A 20,345-nucleotide genomic window follows, 5' to 3' on the forward strand; every position below is an offset into this window, starting at 1 on the left:
AAAAATGCATTAAAACCAAAGTTCAACATTGCTTTGTGATTTCTGAAGGGTTGATATATAAGCAGAGAGACTGTATAGTTTGACCATATAAGGCAAGTAAATAAGTCTCTTTGTCAGTCTTGCAATGAGTTCATTGCCTGTGTTCATTGATTATGTAAAGACCAAAATTATTAGTGACCTTCAAGTGTTTTGCCTTACAATAGGTGAAAAATCTGACTGAAGTAGTGACAGGCTTGGAGGAGACTGTTGCAAAGTTAGTCAAGGACAAGAAGGCCCTGCAAGAAGCCCAGCAACAGGCTCTGGATGACCTGCAAAGTGAGGAGGACAAAGTTAATAACCTCACCAAAGCCAGGATCAAGCTGGAGCAGCAAGTGAACCATGTGAGCATGTTCAACACAACGGGAAGGGGTAGCCTCTTCAGTTGTTCCATCAGTTATGTTTATACATGCTTCTGTTACAGGTCGAAGGATCTTTAGAACTGGAAAGAAAAGTGTGTGTGGATCTTGAACGAGCAAAGAGAAAGCTTGAGGGAGACTTGAAACTTGCACAGGAAACCATAGTGGAGCTGGAGAATTATAAACAACATTTAGATGAAAAATTAAGGAAGTACGAGGGAGAAAAATGTGACAAGTTTACTATTTGGTTTTTACTGAACATATTTTCTTGTTATTAATAGAACATTTCCTTCACAGGAAAGACTTGGATTTTAACCAGAAGCAAAATAAAATTATGGAACAGCAGAATTCAGGTACTCAATTGCAGAAGAAGATCAGAGAATTGCAGGCAAGATACTTTATGTAACTATTTTGTCATTACTGTTTGCTTGTTTAACCTGCACTACCACGAACAATGCTTGTGCACGGTTTGGCATTGGCTCCATCAGACATGGGGGAAGCAGCTTCTCACAGAAGCCACCCTGGCATCCCACCACTATCAAAACCTGTCCACATAAGCCCCATACAACAAGACAGAACTGTGATCTAAAGTTACCACGAGTGGATCCATAGGTCCTTTCCTTTGCCTACATTGCCAAAACGGTGGAATTTGAAATGTTTGTTTTGTTCATAGTCTCCAAAATAACGGGCTTGGTGTTCTCCTGTGACAAATACACATTAACCTAAGCACTCAATTGCCTGTTCCCTATTTAATTCCTGATGTGCTATTCCCTTGTTATCCAGGCCCACGTTGCAGAGCTGGAGGAGGAGACCAGGAGTGAGAAAGCAACAAGGGTGAAAGCAGAGAAGCATCGTGGCGAGCTGGCTCAGGAACTTGAGCAAATCAGAGGGAGCCTTGAAGAGGCAGGAGGAGCCACCGCTGCTCAAACAGAACTTAACAAGAAGCGGGAGGCAGAATTCCAGAAGATGCGCCGCGACCTCGAAGAGGCCACGCTGCAGCACGAAGCCACGGCTGCCGCCCTGCGCAAGAAGCACGCGGACAGCACAGCTGAGCTCGGGGAGCAGATCGACAACCTGCAACGCGTCAAGCAGAAGCTGGAGAAGGAGAAGAGTGAGCTCAAGATGGAGATTGATGACCTGGCCAGGAGCACAGAGACCATTACTAAGTCCAAGGTGTTTCTTTATAAGTTAAATACTTGAATTGCCGATATTTCTCTCTGGTGGGAATTTAATGCCATACAAACACACCTACACAGATTTCACTTTCTTACGCTCTTTCAGGCTAATCTGGAAAAAAGGTACCGGACCCTGGAAGACCAGATGAGTGAGATGAAAGCCATATTTGAAGAGAACCAGAGGAATTTGAATGAGATGGTGATACAGAAAGCCCAGCTCCAGACAGAGTCTGGTAAGGAAAGCACAAAGTTGTGCTGAGAGGATATTTTTCCCCTTCAGTAGCAAAGAGATTCTCTAGTGTGTGCCATGAGTGAGACCTAATTGTTCACTGGTACAGGCCCAGGTAACATTAGTAATAAACCAAAGGAAATGAGTTCATGAGTGACACTTTAAAGTTCATGTGCCAGTTGCAAGCATTATTTGCTCAGGTAAATAATTCCCAGAATGATGTGACATAGCTCACTTATTTCATGCAGGAAAACTGTGAATTTGAGACAGTCCAAAATTATTTGAGCAACCTGTTAGAACTGCCTAGAGTGCACACGTTGGCCGTGCGTGCAGCATCTCTTCTGTGCTCCCATGGTGGAGGTTGTTGCTGCACCCAAACAGGCTCCTTGGAACTGTGTGAGTGATGAGTGTGAACGCTCCTTGGTCTGGTTGACTACAGGATCAGACATCTCAAATCCCACCTGATGAAAACAGGAGCCCCAACAGTCTTCCTGACTGGTCCCTCAGTAAGATCCTTTGCTGAGCCAAGAACTGGGAGTGGCCTTCAGGTGCTGCCCCTACTAGGGAACAGATGGGCGAGTGCGTGTGTGTGAGTGAGCCAGGCAGGAACACGTGGATGTGCTGTGTTCAGAGTTGCCCGGCACTAACAGTAACAGCTCAAGACCAAGAACTGTAGAAACTTTACTGAGAAAAGATGTTCCAATAAATATCAGACATGATCTCCTTTCCTTCTCAGGGAAAAGGGATTGTACAGCACTTCTACATGTCATGTGGGAACACATAGACCGTAACCAAACCTGTTCTTATTTTCTTCTGAGTGATCTTTCAGAACTGGTCGTTGCAGGATGATTCTATGATTCTATGACCAGTTTGTTGTAAGGTCATTGAGCATAGAGCTCAAGGGGAACCTTAGAACAAAACTGAAAACTTGAGAAAAAATGTAAAATAGGTCAGGAAAAATCTGAAAAAAGACAATATTGGAGGGCTACAGGAAGTTCCAAAAATTCTAGAGATAATGGCATGACCTATAGCCACCTCTCCAAGAAATGAGACAGATGTGCTTCAGCCCACATGTCAGAGGGTGATATGGAATATATGTTTTCCAGTTATTGGAAATATTATTGGAAAAGTGAAACTTTAGAGTTTACCTTTTGTATTACAGTATTTGTATCACCAATTATGGGAAGCTGCTAAAGCATTTTTTGTCAGTTCAGCCAGTGTGACAGCATAAAATCCTACTGCTTCAAAATGAAAACTGGGATTTAAAAGAAACAATTAAGTGAATTTTCTAAAGCAAATCTGTCTCTAGGAAAAAAAAAAATCAGGTTGCTTAATCTGCACAGGACTGAGAACTTGTCCTCTCTTGTCACAGGTGAACTAAGCCATCGACTCAAAGAGAGAGAGACTGTAACACTGCAGCTGTTGAGAAGCAAACAGGCACTTACACAGCAAATGGAGGAACTCAGGAGGCAGTTAGAGGAAGAGATTGAGGTAGTGTGAGCCACTGAGCATGTGCAAGGCTTCAAAATGTATCAGGGTCTCAGTTCACTTAAAAAACACTTTTGGAAGTTTGTAAGTATTGCCCACAGACTAACACAATAAAATCACTCTTGAGAAGGATATGTACAGTGAACGCTGTGTTTAAGTTCTTTGCTAAAGATGACTGACATGCTAGAATTAAGTTTTTAAATTTTAAAGCCGTGGTCCATGTGATTTCTTTTGCTTCTGTAGCTGCAGGGAGGAAAAGTTACAGCATATGCCAAGGTGGAAGCATCACTCTTGGTCTTTTCCAGGGTTAGAGCTGAGAAAAGTTGGTGGCAGCTGAAGGCAGCTGCCAGAACACTTACAGAGCCCTTTGCCCTCTGCCCAAGCTACAGTGACCATATCTGAGGTGTGCAGTGTCATGGGGTTCCTGCTGGTCACAGCCAACACAAATACATAACATTATGGGTAATTTTAGGCCAAGAACGCCCTGGCCCACGCCCTGCAGTCCGCTCGCCACGACTGTGACTTGCTGCGGGAACAATATGAGGAGGAGCAGGAAGCCAAGGGGGAGCTGCAGCGCGCCCTGTCCAAGGCCAACAGCGAAGTGGCCCAGTGGAGAACCAAATACGAGACGGACGCGATTCAGCGCACGGAGGAGCTCGAGGAGGCCAAGTATGTGGGCAGTGGGAGGAGCTGTCCTGATGTTACATATGTTGTGCAGGCCATAGATCTACTTTTAGTAGCCCAGCCTGAATTATTTTACTGAGGCTTGCAGTAATAATAATAATGGCCAGTCTTCGCGAGCGAAGATCTGGGGAAGGTCTTTACACCTTCCAGCCTGCGCATTGGATTTTTTAGGTGAGACACAGTGTGCGCGGAACTGAGCCCACCCTTTAATCCTAAGGTTCATCTGCCGGGGCCAAGCGAGCTTGGACGGTGGCAGCGAGGTCCTTAGGACGTAGGTGGGTTGCCTTTAAGGGCTGATGAGCTCCATCTGCCCAGGAGTGGCCCTGACCTGGAAACGAACCCGGGTCTCGGCGGTGACAGCGCCGGGCACTTAACCAATAGACCACCAGGGGCTCCTGAGGTTTGCAGTACTCTTAATTAAAATGACATACATACGGCAATGATTTTTTCAATCATATGCATGTTTTATTTATGTTCCTTAAGGAAAAAAATCGCTCAGCGTCTCCAGAAAGCAGGACAGCAGGTGGGGACTGTGAATTCCAAGTGTGCCTCCTTGGAGAAGATGAATTTGAAGCTGCAAGGGGAGGTGGGGGATCTGACATTGGACGTAGAGAGAGCAAACACATCAGCAGCTGCCCTGGACAGGAAACAGCAGAACTTTGATAAGGTGATAAGTGAGCACAGTCTCTTTCAAGTGTAGCCCCAGATAAAATAATATTTTCAGTACTAGCAGGAAATAAAACATAATAGCCTCTCCTATGAGGAAAGGCTGAGAGAATTGGGGTTGTTCACTCTGGAGAAGAAAAAGCTTCAGGGTAACTTAATTGGAGCTTTCCAGTACTGGAAGGGAGCTGACAAGAAAGATGGAGAGAGACAATTTACAATGGGCTGGAGTGACAAGACACAGGGCAATGGCTTCAAACCGACAGAGGGCAGGGTTAAATGGAATATTGCCCCTGTGAGGGCACTGACACAGGTTGCCCAGAGAAGCTGTGGCTGCTCCATCCCTGGAAGTGTTGAAGGCCAGCTTGGATGAAGCTCTGAGCAACCTGGTCTAGGGGAAGGTGTCCCTGCCCATGGCAGGGGAGTTGGAACTAGATGATCTTTGAGGTCTCTTCCAACCCAAGCCATTCTATGATCCTATGATGTCTTTCAGGTCATGGCAGAATGGAGGGGGAAGTACGAGGAAAGCCAGCTGGAGAGGGAAGCTCTCTCTAAAGAATCGTGCTTGCTGAACACAGAACTTTTCAAAGTGAAAAATGCCTACGAGGAAACCTTAGATCAACTTGAAACAATCAGACGGGAGAACAACACTCTCAAGCGTATGTTTGGCTCTGGTTTCCCATTGGGCACTGAACAGGCTCCCCAGGGCAGTGGGCACAGCCCCAAGGCTGCCAGAGCTCCAGGAGGCTTTGGATGATCCTCTGGGGCACAGGATGGGACCCTTGGGGATGGGGCTGTGCAGGGCCGAGGGTTGGACTGGATGATCCTTGTGGGTCCCCTCCAGCTCAGCACGTTCTGGGATTCTGGGATTCTGGGATTCTGTGATTAGCTGCTCACAATCTTACTTCAACAAGGCCCTCTATGAGCACACTCATGTCTGCAGGAGGTGCACTGACAGGACTGTCATTACTGTGCTCTCCATCTTAATGGAGAGTGTCAGTGTCTCACCAAAAGTTGTCAAGCAGGTTTGTAAAGTGACAAAGCTAATAAAGCAAATGTCCTGACTGTAAGGAGGGCTGTGAAACCACACCAATGCCCCACTTGTCCTGCATGACTTGGCTGTGTCTGTTTGTATCTGCACATATTTACAGACACATATACCACTGTGTACACATGTATGTATGTGTATACATATTTATACATGCAAAAGAGGTGCTGAACACTGCCACAGAGCAGAGAGTTCAGCTCCTCTGCTTGATGTCATTCTTCTCTCACAGAGGAAGTAGCTGATCTGACACAGCAAATTACTGCAAATGGCAAAATAATCAGAGACCTTGAGAAAGCCAAAAAGCAAGTTGAAGTAGAAAAAAATGGGCTGCGATTAGCTCTGGAGGAGGCAGAGGTGAGTTAGTTTAAATATTACTGGAAAAAGTAGAGAGCATGCTAAGCAGCTTTTTGTTCTCTTTCCTGGCACTGCCTGTGTGCAATATTGATGGCCACAAAGTTTTGGATTTTCTGTGAAGTCTCTGATCATGTTCTCTGAAAAGTTACCTTCATCTTTGTTTTTTTCCTTTTTCTTTTAAAGGCAGCTCTTGAGCATGAAGAGGTCAAAATCCTTGCTGTCAACCAAGAACTGACTCAGATTAAGACAGAAATCAACAGAAAGATTGCTGACAAGGATGAGGAGATCACCCAGTTAAAAAAGAACCACGAAAGGATTGTGGAGACAATGCAAGGTGTTCTGGATGCTGAGATGAGGAGCAGAAGTGAATCTTCAAGGCTGAGGAAGAAGATGGAGGGAGACCTGAATGAAATGGAGATCCAGCTCAGCCATGCCAACCGCCAGGCTGCTGAGGCACAGAAACACCTGCACAGCATCCAGGGAGCTCTCAAGGTCTTTGTTTACCTTGTGGTTGATTTATTTTTAAGCACAGTATTCGAGAAGTGCATTGGGACAAAAATGACTCTTCAAATTTAGGACACCCAGCTGCACTTGGACGATGCTCTCAGGACCCAGGATGACCTGAAGGAGCAGGTGGCCATGGTGGAGCGCAGAGCAAACCTGCTGCAGGCTGAAGTGGAGGAGCTACGGGCAGCCCTGGAGCAGATGGAGCGGTCGAGGAAAGTGGCTGAGCAGGAGCTCCTGGATGCCACTGAACGTGCACAGCTCCTCCATACCCAGGTAGTTTCCTTTGCTAAGACTGACATATTTTGGGGTCCAGAGGTTCATGGAGTAAGAATGAATAGTAATTCGTGGTCTGTGTGTGTAAGAGACCAAAAACAGACACTCTCTCTTTCTCCTTTGTAGAACACCAGCCTTTCAAATATAAAGAAGAAGCTTGAAACTGATATGGCACAAATCCAAAGAGAGATAGAGGATGTTACTAATGAATCAAAAAGTGCTGAAGAAAGAGCAAAGAAGGCAATGACAGATGTAAGGATGCTACTGTGTTTTTCCCTTTGAATTTTCAGGGTATACAGAAGCATTGCTGCTGGGAGTTAACGTAAATACTCTTGTCACCTGTTGTACAAGAACCAGTCTGTGGGTGTGGTTGAAAAGGCTGCCTGTCAGAAGAGGATTAGAACAACAGGGACCATGTCCTGCTGAGAGATGAGTTATTGGGGCTGTCACCTTCAATTATGAACTAAACCCACATTTAGTTGGTCGTAAACAAATAACTTTCTTCAGTGCTGCATGCAAATGTAATCCACAAAGAAATCCTGCAGTATTAAGACCACCACAGTGGCTAATGTATTTGAAGAGTTGTCTTTGCAAAATCCTATTTAACAACTTTTTAAAATGAGAATTGTAAATGTTCATTCAAAATTGGTGCTGAATCCTCCCATACAAGGCCTGGGGAGTTCAGCCAGGCCGTAGGGCTGGTATGTCATGTAACTCAAACTGTTAATCATTTTTGATGCAGAGGAGCAACCCAAAATCTTAACACTTTAATACATTATTTGGAGTTAAAATGGAAAGAAAACTTTTCCACTTGCTCATGAAAAAAAAAAAAAAAAAGAATGAAATCACAGAATCATTAGAATTGGAAAGGACCTCTGGAGATCATCCAGTCCAACCCAAGGCAGGGTCACCTGGGGCAGGTGACACAGGAACGCATCCTTGTGGGTTTGGAATGTTTCCAGAGAGGGAGACTCCACACCCTCCCTGGGCAGCTGTTCCAGTGCTCTCCATTCTTCATGGAAAGAAGTTCTTTCTCATTTTGATGTTGAACTTCTTATGTTTTAATAATTTCTCTTCTGTTTGAATAAAAGAGAAAAAGAACATTGCAATGATTTATGCACACACACATATATATATAAAGAATATCTAGTTCCATTATTGTATTCTCACATTTTTCAATACACATTTTGTCAGATATTTTGCTGCCATTTACATTTTTTGATTTTGAATTTACATTTTTGTAAGTGATGTCACTCAGTGTTTCATCAAAATCTTCATTTTATTGTGGAGTCCAACGTTTGATAGCAACCTAAATCCTAGTTTGTCTTAAATAGCATAGATTCTTTTCAACTACTTTGTGCCTTGTGGCAGTAACCCTCCCTCTGTTGTAGCAATAGCAGGGCACTCACTACAGCAGCACCCACCACACTCCAGGTGCTGAGCACAGGAGTTCCCATGCTCTGCTGTGGATCCAGCTGTGCCCTGTGTGCAGGACGAGGAGTCAGACACTTCCCCCATTTCTGTTGGCATTTTGAGGAACAATTTGCTTAAATGAATCCAGGTTTGCTCTGCTAATCCCACCTGAGACACCAGTGAGTCCCTGCCCTGAGGACCTCTTTTCTGTGCAGTTGGGAAATCCCAAACTGCTGTGTCAGGAGATGTCTCCTGGTTTGGTGGCCAAGGACTTTCCTTGACCCTCCCTATGGACATCTGGACAGCAATTCTTAACTCCCAGTGCTGTTTCTTGCTTTCAGGAGGGTTCACTTGTAGCCTCTTTTGTCTTCAGAATTAAAGAACCTGATACATTCCTGCTGAGGTGAAGAGAATTGGTTGCTTCCTCCAAAGTAATTGTGTCTCAGAATGGAAAAAACCACCCCCCAGGTCCTCTGGTTCCTGTTCTTCCCAATCTATGAAGCTGAGTCAAGGCAGGGTTAGGTTGTATCTTAGAAAAAGGTTCTTCCCCCAGAGGGTGGTTGGCACTGAACAGGCTCCCCAGGGCAGTGGGCACAGCCCCAAGGCTGCCAGAGCTGCAGGAGGGTTTGGACCACACTGTCAGGGACAGGGTGGGATTGTTGGGGTGTCTGTGCAGGGCCAGGAGTTGGACTGGATGATCCTTGTGGGTCCCTTCCAACTCGGAATGTTCTGTGATTCTGTGACACTTGCTGTCAGTGGAGGTCACAGTGTGACCGTACAGTGGGATAGAGCATTTACCCTTTCTGTCATTCCAGCTCTGCGTGTGCAGCAAGACAATCTTGTCCCATCCTTTTTCCTACTATTTCCTGTCATGTTTCTGCCACTATCATGTCATGGAAAAAAAATGAAGCAGGAAATGGGGTGGCAGGAATGGTCAGCAGGAAACAGGAGTAAATGCTCTGCTGGTGCATAGCATGCACTGTTCCCTCACATTCCTCTGGTTTCTTGTGTCATCTTCCTCCCAAGGCGGCCACGATGGCAGAAGAGCTGAAGAAGGAGCAGGACACCAGTGCCCACCTGGAGAGGATGAAGAAGAACCTGGACCAGACGGTGAAGGACCTGCAGCACCGTCTGGATGAGGCCGAGCAGTTGGCCCTGAAGGGAGGCAAGAAGCAACTCCAGAAGCTGGAGGCCAGGGTGGGTACCAGCACTGAACATGGGAGTCAGGACACCTTTCTTCTCCAAGTCCTATGTGAGTCCTGCTTAAGGTAATTGTTGATTAATTCACCAGATCCAAGAATTAGAAGCTGAGCTGGAGGAAGAACATAAACAATCTGCAGAGGCTACGAAAAACATCTGCAAATATGAGCGGCATGTCAAAGAGCTCACCCTCCAGGTGGGTAAAAATAGAAAGCAATTCTCCTGATGTTTTGTCTCCCAAGGACATGTAATTGCATATTCTCTTTCCACAGAATGAAGAACATAGGAAGAACATGATGAGGTTACAAGATGTGGTAGATAAACTGCAGATGAAAATCAAATCCTACAAAAGACAAGCTGAGGAAGCTGTGAGTCACTAAACTGAAGCAAATACCTATTTTCCAGTTCATAGTAACGTCAGTTTAAAATTTGGCTCTGTGCCCCAGCATGTTGCCAGATAGTTTTTAATTTCCTTTTTTGTTTTGCAATTTCAGGATGAACAAGCCAATATTAATCTCTCCAAATTGAGAAAAGCACAGCATAAGATAGATGAGGCTGAGGAAAGGGTAGAGATTGCTGAGAGCCAAGTAAACAAGCTCAGAGCCAAGGCCCGAGAAGGTCCTGCTCCAAAGGTAAGGTTTCACAGCAGGAGACAGGTGTGCAGTTGTGCTGTTTGCTCAAGCAAGTTGAGCAGCAGGTTTGTGCCTTGCCAGTGGGTACAGCCATCATTCAAAAGGACAGCTCTGGAAGGGAGGGACTTCTGAAGAAAAGCTGAGAGGGTTGGGGTTGTTCAGCCTGGAGAAGAGAAAGCTCTGAGGAGACCTTACTCTGGCCTTTCAGCATATAAAGGGGACTCATGAGAAAGACAGTGAAAGACTTTTTAGGAGAGCTTTTAGTGGCAGGGCATTGGATGATGGTTTTAAACTGAAACTGGGTATGTCTGTGTTGGACATAAGGAAGAAATATTTCATGAAGAGAGTGGTGAGGCCCTGACACAGGTTAACCAGAGAAGTTATGGATCCCCATCACTGGAAATGTTCAGGCTCAGGTGGGATGGAGCTCTGAGCAACCTGGTCTAGTGAAAGATGTGCCTGTCCGTGTCAGGTGTTTTGGACTAGATGATCTTTGAAGGTCCCTTCCAGCTCACATCATTCTGTGAACTGTGATCTCTGGCATTTCAGGCTCTGGTGCTGGGTGTTGCTTTGTGGCTGATTTCATCAGATTAGTTTCAGATTTAAGGAGCTGCTTCATTAAGTGAAAGTAATGTGAGTCAACCTAACTCCGAACATTCCTAGAACAGCCCTTCTGTGAGCCTTAGGCAGAATTAGCATTCTGGCTGGGGAAAGAGCAGCAGCTCTGCGTCTTTAGCTGAACTTCCCAGGTTTATCTCCAACCCAAGGCTGGCACAAGATCTGGAGTTACCTTTCCTAGTGTGATCATTTGACTGCACTAGTCTAGCGTAGTTTGTGGCTGGAGGTAAAAAAACCCAGTGCATGTCTTGAAGAAACTACTAGGGCCTAGAGCACATATCCAGGAAATGGAGAACCTTGGCTCCAGGCTGCTTTCTGCAGCATCCTCTTACTCATACAGCATTTTCACTCTGGAAGAGATGTTTTCTCCCGAAGGAGCTGGCCTGGGACTCAACAGACACTTTTGGCTCTGCCAGAGTTTAGTCTGCAGCTTTCACTGAGTCACCTCAGCCCTGCACCAGGAAAGGGCTTTCACTCCTCAGCGCTTGCCAGGGTATCTTGCCAAGAACCAGGGGACACACTAGGAAGGGTCAGTCTAGGTTCTTCCACGTGTCTCTAGACATGAGATGACTTTAGAGAGGGAATGTTCAATCTTTTATTGAATTGGAAGCCCAGACAGAGGCAAGATTTCAGGTATTTCCTATTGGATATGCTCAGCTAAAGGCAGATTGAGCAGACTGACTATGGGCCACTCTCTGCAATCTGCTGCGGGTTTAGATCCTCCTTTGAGGTATCTGATACTGTGCAGTATAAACTGAGCATAAGCACATGGCACAAGTTCTGGATTCTGCTCTGGGATGCCTAAAAATTAATCATCTTAATGCCTAAATCTTTTAAGCCCTTCCATGCTTTACATTCACTTTTGGAAAGCCAACACATGTGTTTCTGCATTTGAACCCATCAGTCCAACAGCACGATGTGTGGTGATGTGTGGTCTTAAGGGTTACAGACACCACTGCCTTGGCCTGGGTTCCACTTGCACATCCTACCTGGATGGTGCATTGGGATGGATGATTTCAGGGATCAAAAGACTCATCTGGACGTGTGTAGACTGAACAAAGCCTCTCCTTTCCAGGTGGTGTTCAGAACTGAAAAATGAGCTTCCTCTGGGATAACCAGAACTTCCACAAAGTATCTTTCCAGCTGTGTATTTGCAGTAGCTAGAGCTACACTGGTAGGAAGCAATCTTCTATTTGTTTATGAACACAAACATTTTCTGTCACTGCTGCTGTACCAGTGTCAATAAAATAGATACCTGCAACTTCAGAGGCTCCAAATGTGGATGTTCAAATGAAAGTCATTTTGCTGCTAAGCTTAGCATAGTCAAAACTGTGTGTTTGAGCCTTACTGCTGCTATGATCAGTTTGACCAATTTTATCCTGAATTTAAAACCTAGATGTTTGACAGGTTTCCTCCTCACCTCCTGTTTGGAAGTAGGTATCCTGACCTTGTTAAATGAAGCTGAAAATAAAGCACTGTATGAACAGATGTGGTCTATCAAACATGCAATGTGAGCAAAATTACAGTGCTCATGCTCAGTTACACTGCTGTACTTCTGCCTGGGAGAACGAGGCTGGTGCAGCCATCTGTGTGCATTGCAAACTGAGTGTTGAGAATCTCCTTCTAGTCAAACCACCTGTCAGAAAGGTGGCCCAATTCTGACCTACCAAGCAGAGCAGGACTTGAACTTGTGTGCTTGTTCCCATGGAAATGGTTATCAAATGCTCTGCAGAGTTAGCAGCAAAGTCTGAGTAGCTGCCTGAAGCTCATCTCCCCAGTGGCACTGGGCACCATAATTCTGCTTGGTGTTTCCCAAGGACAATATGTGTTCAGCTACTTTGTGTGAATGTATGGTATAGTTGAAACTGCAGGATCTCAGGTAGTGAGAAAACCCAGCAGACTGCTGAGGAGACATCCTTAGCAGCACAGGAAGGGCTGGAGAGTGAATGGGATACATTTGGAGACATTCCAGAGTTCTGAGAAGTTGAGTTCATTTGTGATTTGACACCAGGCACTGTGTCAAATAGGATGCTGACACTGTTGGGAAGTTCTAGGTGAGTGCTTCACATCTGTGTGCCTAGGAAAGGTATATCAAAATGGGTATCCTTATCTGTCTCCAGGACACAGCCAGGCAGTGCTCAGGAGGGAGTCTGGCCTGCTTCTGCTGACAGTAACAAGGAGGGAGAGGAGAAAAAGATTTTCTGTCACTCCTGTCTGAAAAAGAGTGATGGGTGTCGCATCTTTTTCAGTTTTCAACTACAAAAAGGTTAATAAAATCAGCAGACACCTGTCCCTCCCATGTCACCTTTGAAGGTTTCACCATGACTCCCTGTCAGACACATTTCTTTTCATTCCTCTTCATCCAGTGCACTCATGCTCATTGGCAAAGAGCCAGGGTGGCCCTATTGCCAGACTGAGCAGTGTTTGGGGTTACTGATTTCCCCTCTTCCCTTGTTCTCCAGAGATCTGTGAACTAATGCCTTGGTTACAATTGATTTTTTTACATTTCCTTGAGAGCATTTGATAATGATTATTATGCAATGGCCCAACTTTTCCTATTACTGCCCAGAAAATAACCTAATGAAATACTGAATTGATAAGATGCAAGATCTTCAGTTTGTCTGAGAAATCTGGAACTTTAATAAACCTTATCAGTCAGTCTAGCCATTGTTTCCCCAAAACCTGTCCCTACACCATGATTCTTTCAAGACAGGCCTCCATCCACTATTATGGGCTTGTGGTTTTGAGGAATCAGAATTGAATGTTAGTTCTCACACCCACTGGGACATATCTGGGCGTGTTGCTCTTTTTCTTTCCCATGGGATGACTTCAGTTCCAGTGCCCGGAAGCAGCTCTTTCCCAGGGGAATTCCTGCACCTTGTTCTCAGCAGCTCATGGCACAGTGCTGTGCTGCAGGATGCAATCCCAAGTCCTGCTGTGCTCTTAGGCCATGCCACTGGCCTAACTCCACCATGTCAAATGCCTGGTTACCCAGTGCAATAATCTACTTCATAAACCTGTAGAAAAACTGTTGTATTTTGCTTAGGAGCAGCCATGCAAAAACAGTGGGAAATTACTAACTGCTAGGTAAGTCTAGCAACCCTAATCAGACTGGCATTACTCATTTCAGAGTGTCCAGGCATCAGCATGGCACTGTCATGTAATCCCAACTCATGCTGGGGTTGGGGGCCTGGCTCTCCCACCTGCCCCTTGAGCCCACAGGCTGCCTGCAAACAGAGTGCTCTGTGGGAAGCCTGTGGTGCACTTTGAACTGCACCGATGGCACACGATAAGAACACTGAAGAAATGCCTGGCCATGGGCACAAACCTTCACAGCTCGAGTTACTGCGAGGAAGTTTAGACAGTGCTGATGGTTCAGGGCAGCACAAGCGTGAACATTCCACTGCTGGAGACCCTCAGAGAAGCACACAACCCATCCCAGAGCCTGCCACAGCAAGCACCAAGTGCTAAGGCCCTGGCTGAGTCTCCACCTGGCAAGGTGCTCTGCAGGAACCTGAACCATGGCACCAGATGGGCTGGGGGAAGCCTTTATCACCAGCCTGATCTTTCAGTGAGCAGCCAAGGGGGAGCTGTGCTCAGTGCCCACACCGCTGTACTGTGTTCTGAGAGACACAGCGGTGCCCAGTGAGCACAGAGGTGCTGGCAAAGCCACACTGGGGGGTTGTAGCAGGAGACAGTTTAACTTTTTAGGCTGCTGGAAAAAATAACTTGCCCAAGAATGAGGAGTTGTGCCTCCTGTCTGCCAACTGAACCAACAGAGTCTTCATCTGCAGGAGCGCTGGATGTGCTTGGGAATGGCTTAGAAGGTTGGGACCGTGCCAATTATCCTTTTCCCAGGAGCTGCCATGAGATCAATTCCCCAGGGCTGTGGGATTGCATTTAGTGGCAGCACTTTATAAGCTACCCAACACACACTCAATCCCCTGCCTACTTGTTCCTGCCTGCTAACACTGCTGCTGTGGCTCCAGCTGAATGTGGGGCAAAATGGAGACTGATTTGGCTGGTTGATCCAGCTGGAAAACTCTTCTGGGAGAATGAGGGTTATTCCCTGAACAGTTTAATGTGCAACTTTTCACAGAGCAATGAAAATGGAACAGAAACAAATGAAACAAAAAAAGTGGAATGAAAGAAATTCATACTAGAAAAAGAAAGAGGATGTTAAAAGGATGGAAATAAGTCAAGGAGGGAATTTGTGATGGCTGATGCTGAAGAACCACCCAGAGATGGAGAGCTTCAGGTGGAAAGAGGTGAATACCCTCCTGGATGCAAAAAATTTGTGTTTCAATGCATTACCTCTGGTATCTCTCTAACTCTTGTGGATGTGGATGAAAATAAAGCAGGCAGCTGGGTGCCCTAAGCTCAGGGGCAGGTGCACACCTTCAGACGGGGCCTGCTGTAAGCACGATGTGCTGGTGACACTGAGGGCTGGGCAGAGGTGGCCCTGCACACCCTTCAAACTCACAGCTACCTCCACCCCCCCACCTCCGGCCTCCCAGGTCCCACCAAACCACCCCTCAGCCTTCACAAGAGACATTCCTAGGGGAGGAGACAAGGCTGCAAAGGGCTTTGGAGGTTGCCCATGCCAGGAGGATCAGCCCATCATGTGTCTCCTTTCATCCTCAATGTCATAAGCCCAAAATAGCCCTGCTCTCCTAAGACTGCTGCTCAGGGTCGTGCCTGTCTGGGGGTATGATTCACTCCCACTAATAGTGCCTGAGACATTCCTGGGAGGGTAGGCTGCCTTCTGTGTCTCAGTGCCACGTGCTGCCGTGGAGGAGCTGGACAACTGTGCTGTGTCCCAAGACAGCAGGTGCTATTCTTACTCCAGGCAGACTTGCTCCAGCACAGCTCCATTCCCAGCTGAAAGGTTAAATGTCAGACTGGGGCCTGAGTGTGCTGTCCCTGGGCAGAGCTGAGTGCAGAGTGGCCCCTTTGGAGGCCGTGCAAGGTGCTGTGCCGAGCCAGCACCTGGGCACTCTCCATCCCTCCTGGGATCTGCTGTGCCCCGTGAACACAACAGCTGCCCAGGTACTTCCACCAGTCAGCTGGGGCTCAGTTGTGGTGGATGGGGCCATCTGCTCTCTTGTAAACTCACAAATTAACACAAAAGTCCCTGAAAGCCCATGTTTTGCTCTGCTGATCAGCAAGAGGCTCCAACCTATGAATCCCTTCCCTGGTGAGGAAGGCAGAGTCAGGGCTTGCTCCAAGCCTGCTCCAGGAACAGCAGCATTGCGGAAAGTCTTGTCCCCTCTGTCAGCAAAGTGGAGGAGGAGCAACCTGTTGAGCACATGAAGATCAATAGAGCTGGGCGCCAGTGCATTATGTGTGGGCAGCTGAACTTGATGTTTTGTGATTCTTGTTGCAGAAAAAAAAGTGGTGAGCTGCTAAGTGAGAGAGTGTGGAAGAGTAACCACAGTGCTGAGGGGAAGTTGAAACCATGCTGGAGAGTGCAGAGAGTGTCTGGGAGGAGGAAGAAAAGATGGATGTGTGTGAGGAAAAGAAATAGGTGCAAGACGGTAGAGGATGTGGGGGTGGAAGAAATGACAACTCAGCATCAGGTTTGGGGAAGAAAGTTCAGGAGAAACCTGAGGGAAAACTGCTGGTAAACCCTATAGTGATAATCTGCAAGTGACTAACTCATATAGCACCTCTTAAGTGCTTTATAAAGCTTAGTTTTAGTTTCGAAGGAATGATTTACTGTGTTTCTCCTGCAAAGGGAAGTGGTCTGTTGTTTCCTTAGGGCTGAGGTGGCACATGGCTCGTCTCTCCTGCTCACAGGGCTGAGCAGAGCAGAGCTCACCCCAGGCAGCGTTTCCGCAACCCGGTTACACAAGCTGTACTGGGAGGAGGGAGTGAAAATACAGACCTTCCTAGAGGGCTGAAGAACTCAGGCACTACTGAGAGTCCCTGGCTGGAGCCTGGAAGCCCCAAAACATGGCCAGACCTCAGCTACCCCAGCCTGCTCCCCAGGCAGCCTGAACTGGGGTCCAGCAGCCCCAGGAGCTGCTGTTCTCACTGACAGAGGGTAAGTGGATGGGGGGCTGCAGAGTGGTCCGAGTTTTGAGCTACTGCTGTGGCCCACCCCACAGGGACCTGGCTTGTTCCTCCGTGTGAGCCCAGCCTGTGGTCACTACCCAGGCATATGTTTTATGAAGAATCACCCCAGAAAAAACCCAAACAACCTGGAAGTGGAGGAGGAGCTGAGAGCAGAAGCCAAGTGTCTCTCAGTGGTGAGAGCTGCTCCTGCCCATCCTGGGAGGATGGGGCAGATCCCTAATGGGGAAAGGAACGAATGAACTGTTCCGAGCTGGGGGAGGGTGCATGCAGGAGGAGCAGAGGCTGGGACCAAAATCACCTCTGACAGCAACTGCTATGAAGTCTGCTGGATTATGAGGATCAAAGAGGGACACTGATTTAAGGAAGATGAATTCCTCACTGCTTTATGGGGAATGAGGATCATTTTGCATTGACACTCTGTGGAGCGAGGCTGCCTGTCACCTGATAAGGGCTTGTGCAAAGGTCTTGAGAAAAACTTTAGTCCAGAGTGGCTATAAATGATCATCTCTGAAAAAATGTTTTAAATAGATGTAGCTGATTGGCTTATATAGAGCTGCTGTCCCAGGTGAACAGCCAGAGAGCTTAAATGCAGCGTTCCAGTTGTAGTGGAGAAAATGGTTGAAAACTTCCCTCTTCAGAAACATTTTGTTGGTAAAGGAAAATTTATCAGTTCACACCATAAACTCAGGTCAGGAGCCCCAGGAGAGGAGGAATCATAGAATCATACAATGGTTTGATTTGGAAGAGACCTTAAAAGTCATTCGGTTCCACCCCACTGCCATGGGCAGGGATATCTTCCACTATCCCAGGTTGCTCCAAGCCCTGTCCACCCTGGCCTTGGACACTTCCAGGGATGGGGCAGCCACAGCTTCTCTGGGCAACCTGTGCCAGGGCCTCACAGAGAAGAGTTTCTTTTCAAGAAGGATATTGAGGTGCTGAAGCAGGTCCAGAGAAGAGCAACGAGGCTGGTGAAGGGACTTGAACACAAGTCCTATAAAGAGAGGCTGAGGGAGCTGGGTTTGTTTAGCCTGGAGAAGCTCAGGGGACACCTCGTCACTCTCTACAACAAGGAGGTTGTAGCCAGGTGGGGTTGGTCTCTTCTCCCAGGCAGCTCTCAGTAAGACAAGAGCAGTCGGTCTCAAGCTCTGCCAGGGGAGGTTTAGGTTGGATATTAGGAAGAAATTCTTTACAGAGAGAGTGATCAGACACTGGAATGGGCTGCCCAGGGAGGTGGTGGATTCTCCATTCCTGGAGGTTTTTAAGATGAGACTGAATGTGGCATCAGTGCCATGTTCTAGTAACTGCAGTGGTGGTGGATCAAGGGTTGGACTTGATGATCTCAGAGGTCCTTCCCAACCCATCTGATCCTATGATTCTCAGATCTAATCTAAATCTACCGTCTTTCAGTTTGAAGCCATTCCCCCTTGTCCTAGGACCATGTGGTCCTGGCTGTTAGGGTATCACAGCTGTGGTCTTACTGGCCCCACAACCCCATCACCCTCCCCCAGTGCCAGCAGCACAGCCCTGATGCCAACACAGGACTGCTGGGGAAACAGAGGCCAGCACATATGAAGACTTTGGGATCAGAGCCCAGACAGAGAATGCCCAAAGTTACCCAATGTGAAAGGCAAACAGCAGCGGGGAGTCATGTCATGAGGCTGTGGAGAGACCCTTTGAGGCACCATGACAGGTAATGTTCACCTGAAGACATTGGTCAGGGAGCAGCAGGCACTCAAGGGACCTGAGGGACTGATTTGCAAGACAATATACACCTGTGTTTCTCAGCAAAGCAGTGCTGAAGTTGGCACAACATCTTGAGCTGTGGAAGATTTAACGTGTTTTCTCAGGCCACAGTTCTGATTGAGATGTCAAACACACCAGTTTGTGGGCTGTCTGGTGTCACATTGTTATTATTGTCTTCTGCTGGGGCTGCTCTGCTTTGCACAACTGCTTTGCCCTTCAGGAGCAGCAGGGACTTGTATCATTTCCCTGGCATCTCAGATGGCTGCAGACAGCAATTAAGAAAACGTTTAGCCTGGCCCCCAAGGGAATCTGTTTGCCAACATAAAATAGACTGTTGATAAATTTCCTAAGGATGCCAAAGGAACTTTTCTGCAACATAAAAAATCAGTTCAGAAAATGTCACTAGAAGATTCTGCTACATATTCTGTTGGAAACTTCACTGCAGTGACTCTATCACTCAGAAAATTCTCTAGTAATCCACTGGGCTGTCTTAATCTTGAAAAGTCTAATTTTAAAAGTTTTCAGATTTATAGAAATTCCATACCAATATATTTCCATTTACAGCACTGAAATTTGCCCAGAAGTGGGATTTGTGCATCTGTCACAAATGAGTGCCAGCAGAGGAAGATATCACCTCATGGCTGTCTTTTTTAGGATACAGTTGCTGCTAGTGCTAATATTATGCACTTAATCCTGATTTTCCTTCCCTCCCCCTTTTGCCACTTGCTCTCTTTTTTCTTTATCTTACCCGGAGGCGTCTTAGCCTGCCCACCCCACTCCCCTGCTCTGTAACAGGAGCTCCTCAGCTGCTTTGGTGGGTGACAGAAAGGGCATCCTGAATGTCACCTCCTTGGCCAGCTCTTCTGCTGGTGTTTACAGGGAACATGAGGAGTCTGAGTAACAGCACAACTCTGACACTCAGTGAAGAGTTATCACCCAAATAAAAGTTTGCTGCTTTACCTCTCCCCACTGTTCTGTTACTTGGGTTGTGCTACTCTGGAGTCTCATTCACTATCATTTTGGTGAAAGGCACTGAGAAAGATGTTGTACTTGTGAGGCAGACTGTATAATCATCAGTCAGAAATGCCCTTTTTGCACATGAAACAGAACTTCAGCTTCTCTGTCCATAGTCTCTGAAAGGAGGACCAGGATTAGGAGATAGGAAGGCTACGAGAATAGTGAATAGTTGCCTCCAAATGTCAGGTCAGTGCTCACTGGTGACCACAGAAGGCAAGAAGAGTATCAGGAATTATCAGGATCAACTGAGAACAAACCAAAAATCATTGTACCAGGCCCACAGACCACCTGCTGTCTGCAGATTTGGCTGTGCAGTTAGGAAGGATGCAGAGAGTGAGGACAAAATTGATGGGAGCACTGGGTAGTCAAGCTGGGAAAAGAACCACCAGGTGGGGAGATGGTATTCTTACATAATATTATAAATAGTACAGGCAAAGCGAAATTGGATTTTCACCAAGCATCCAGTGAGCAGGAGATAATAATCACATAATGGCCACAGCAAAATGGCTTTGCCTGTGCCCGTGTTCTGCAAGGCAGGATCCCCGTTGTGGGAAGGCATCCAACCAGTGGGCAGTGCTAAATAGCTGCTCCCAGAAACCACAGCCACAGCTTTTCCCCATCTATCCCACCAGCTGCAAGCCTGGAAAGTCAGTGATCTTCCTACACTTACCTGTTCAAGCTCAGCCACTTTCCACCTCTCTCTCTGTGAACAGGCTGGTCCCAGTGCTTGGATCAAAACTGCTGAAAAACCCTTTCTTCACATGCTGTTTCTGATAACAGAGAGCAAAGCAAGGGAGAAGCAGCATCACAGTTGCTTTAATTAGGAAG

The 20,345-nt window shown here is 46.8% G+C and overlaps 1 protein-coding gene across 3 annotated transcripts in view; it reads left to right on the forward strand.

Annotated features, from left to right (window-relative positions):
- The window catches only part of LOC126642139 (myosin-3-like), a 47,731-nt gene that overhangs the window by 16,537 nt on the left and 10,849 nt on the right, over positions 1 to 20,345 (forward strand). For 2 of the 3 annotated variants that reach the window (XM_050319520.1, XM_050319521.1), the window contains exons 23-39: positions 204 to 380; positions 461 to 606; positions 693 to 783; positions 1,179 to 1,568; positions 1,677 to 1,803; positions 3,172 to 3,290; positions 3,760 to 3,956; positions 4,455 to 4,638; positions 5,128 to 5,293; positions 5,912 to 6,036; positions 6,220 to 6,528; positions 6,613 to 6,816; positions 6,943 to 7,068; positions 9,256 to 9,426; positions 9,521 to 9,625; positions 9,702 to 9,797; positions 9,924 to 10,061. In XM_050319520.1, the coding sequence (XP_050175477.1) occupies positions 204 to 380; positions 461 to 606; positions 693 to 783; positions 1,179 to 1,568; positions 1,677 to 1,803; positions 3,172 to 3,290; positions 3,760 to 3,956; positions 4,455 to 4,638; positions 5,128 to 5,293; positions 5,912 to 6,036; positions 6,220 to 6,528; positions 6,613 to 6,816; positions 6,943 to 7,068; positions 9,256 to 9,426; positions 9,521 to 9,625; positions 9,702 to 9,797; positions 9,924 to 10,061 (2,871 nt within the window). Of the gene's footprint in view, positions 1 to 203; positions 381 to 460; positions 607 to 692; positions 784 to 1,178; positions 1,569 to 1,676; positions 1,804 to 3,171; positions 3,291 to 3,759; positions 3,957 to 4,454; positions 4,639 to 5,127; positions 5,294 to 5,911; positions 6,037 to 6,219; positions 6,529 to 6,612; positions 6,817 to 6,942; positions 7,069 to 9,255; positions 9,427 to 9,520; positions 9,626 to 9,701; positions 9,798 to 9,923; positions 10,062 to 11,754; positions 12,136 to 20,345 lie in introns of those variants that run through there. The other variant, XM_050319522.1, reaches the window with a different exon arrangement.

Source organism: Myiozetetes cayanensis, unplaced genomic scaffold (assembly GCF_022539395.1).
Source record: "Myiozetetes cayanensis isolate MyiCay16 unplaced genomic scaffold, myiCay2020 scf22, whole genome shotgun sequence".
NCBI classification, from domain to species: Eukaryota; Metazoa; Chordata; class Aves; order Passeriformes; family Tyrannidae; genus Myiozetetes; species Myiozetetes cayanensis.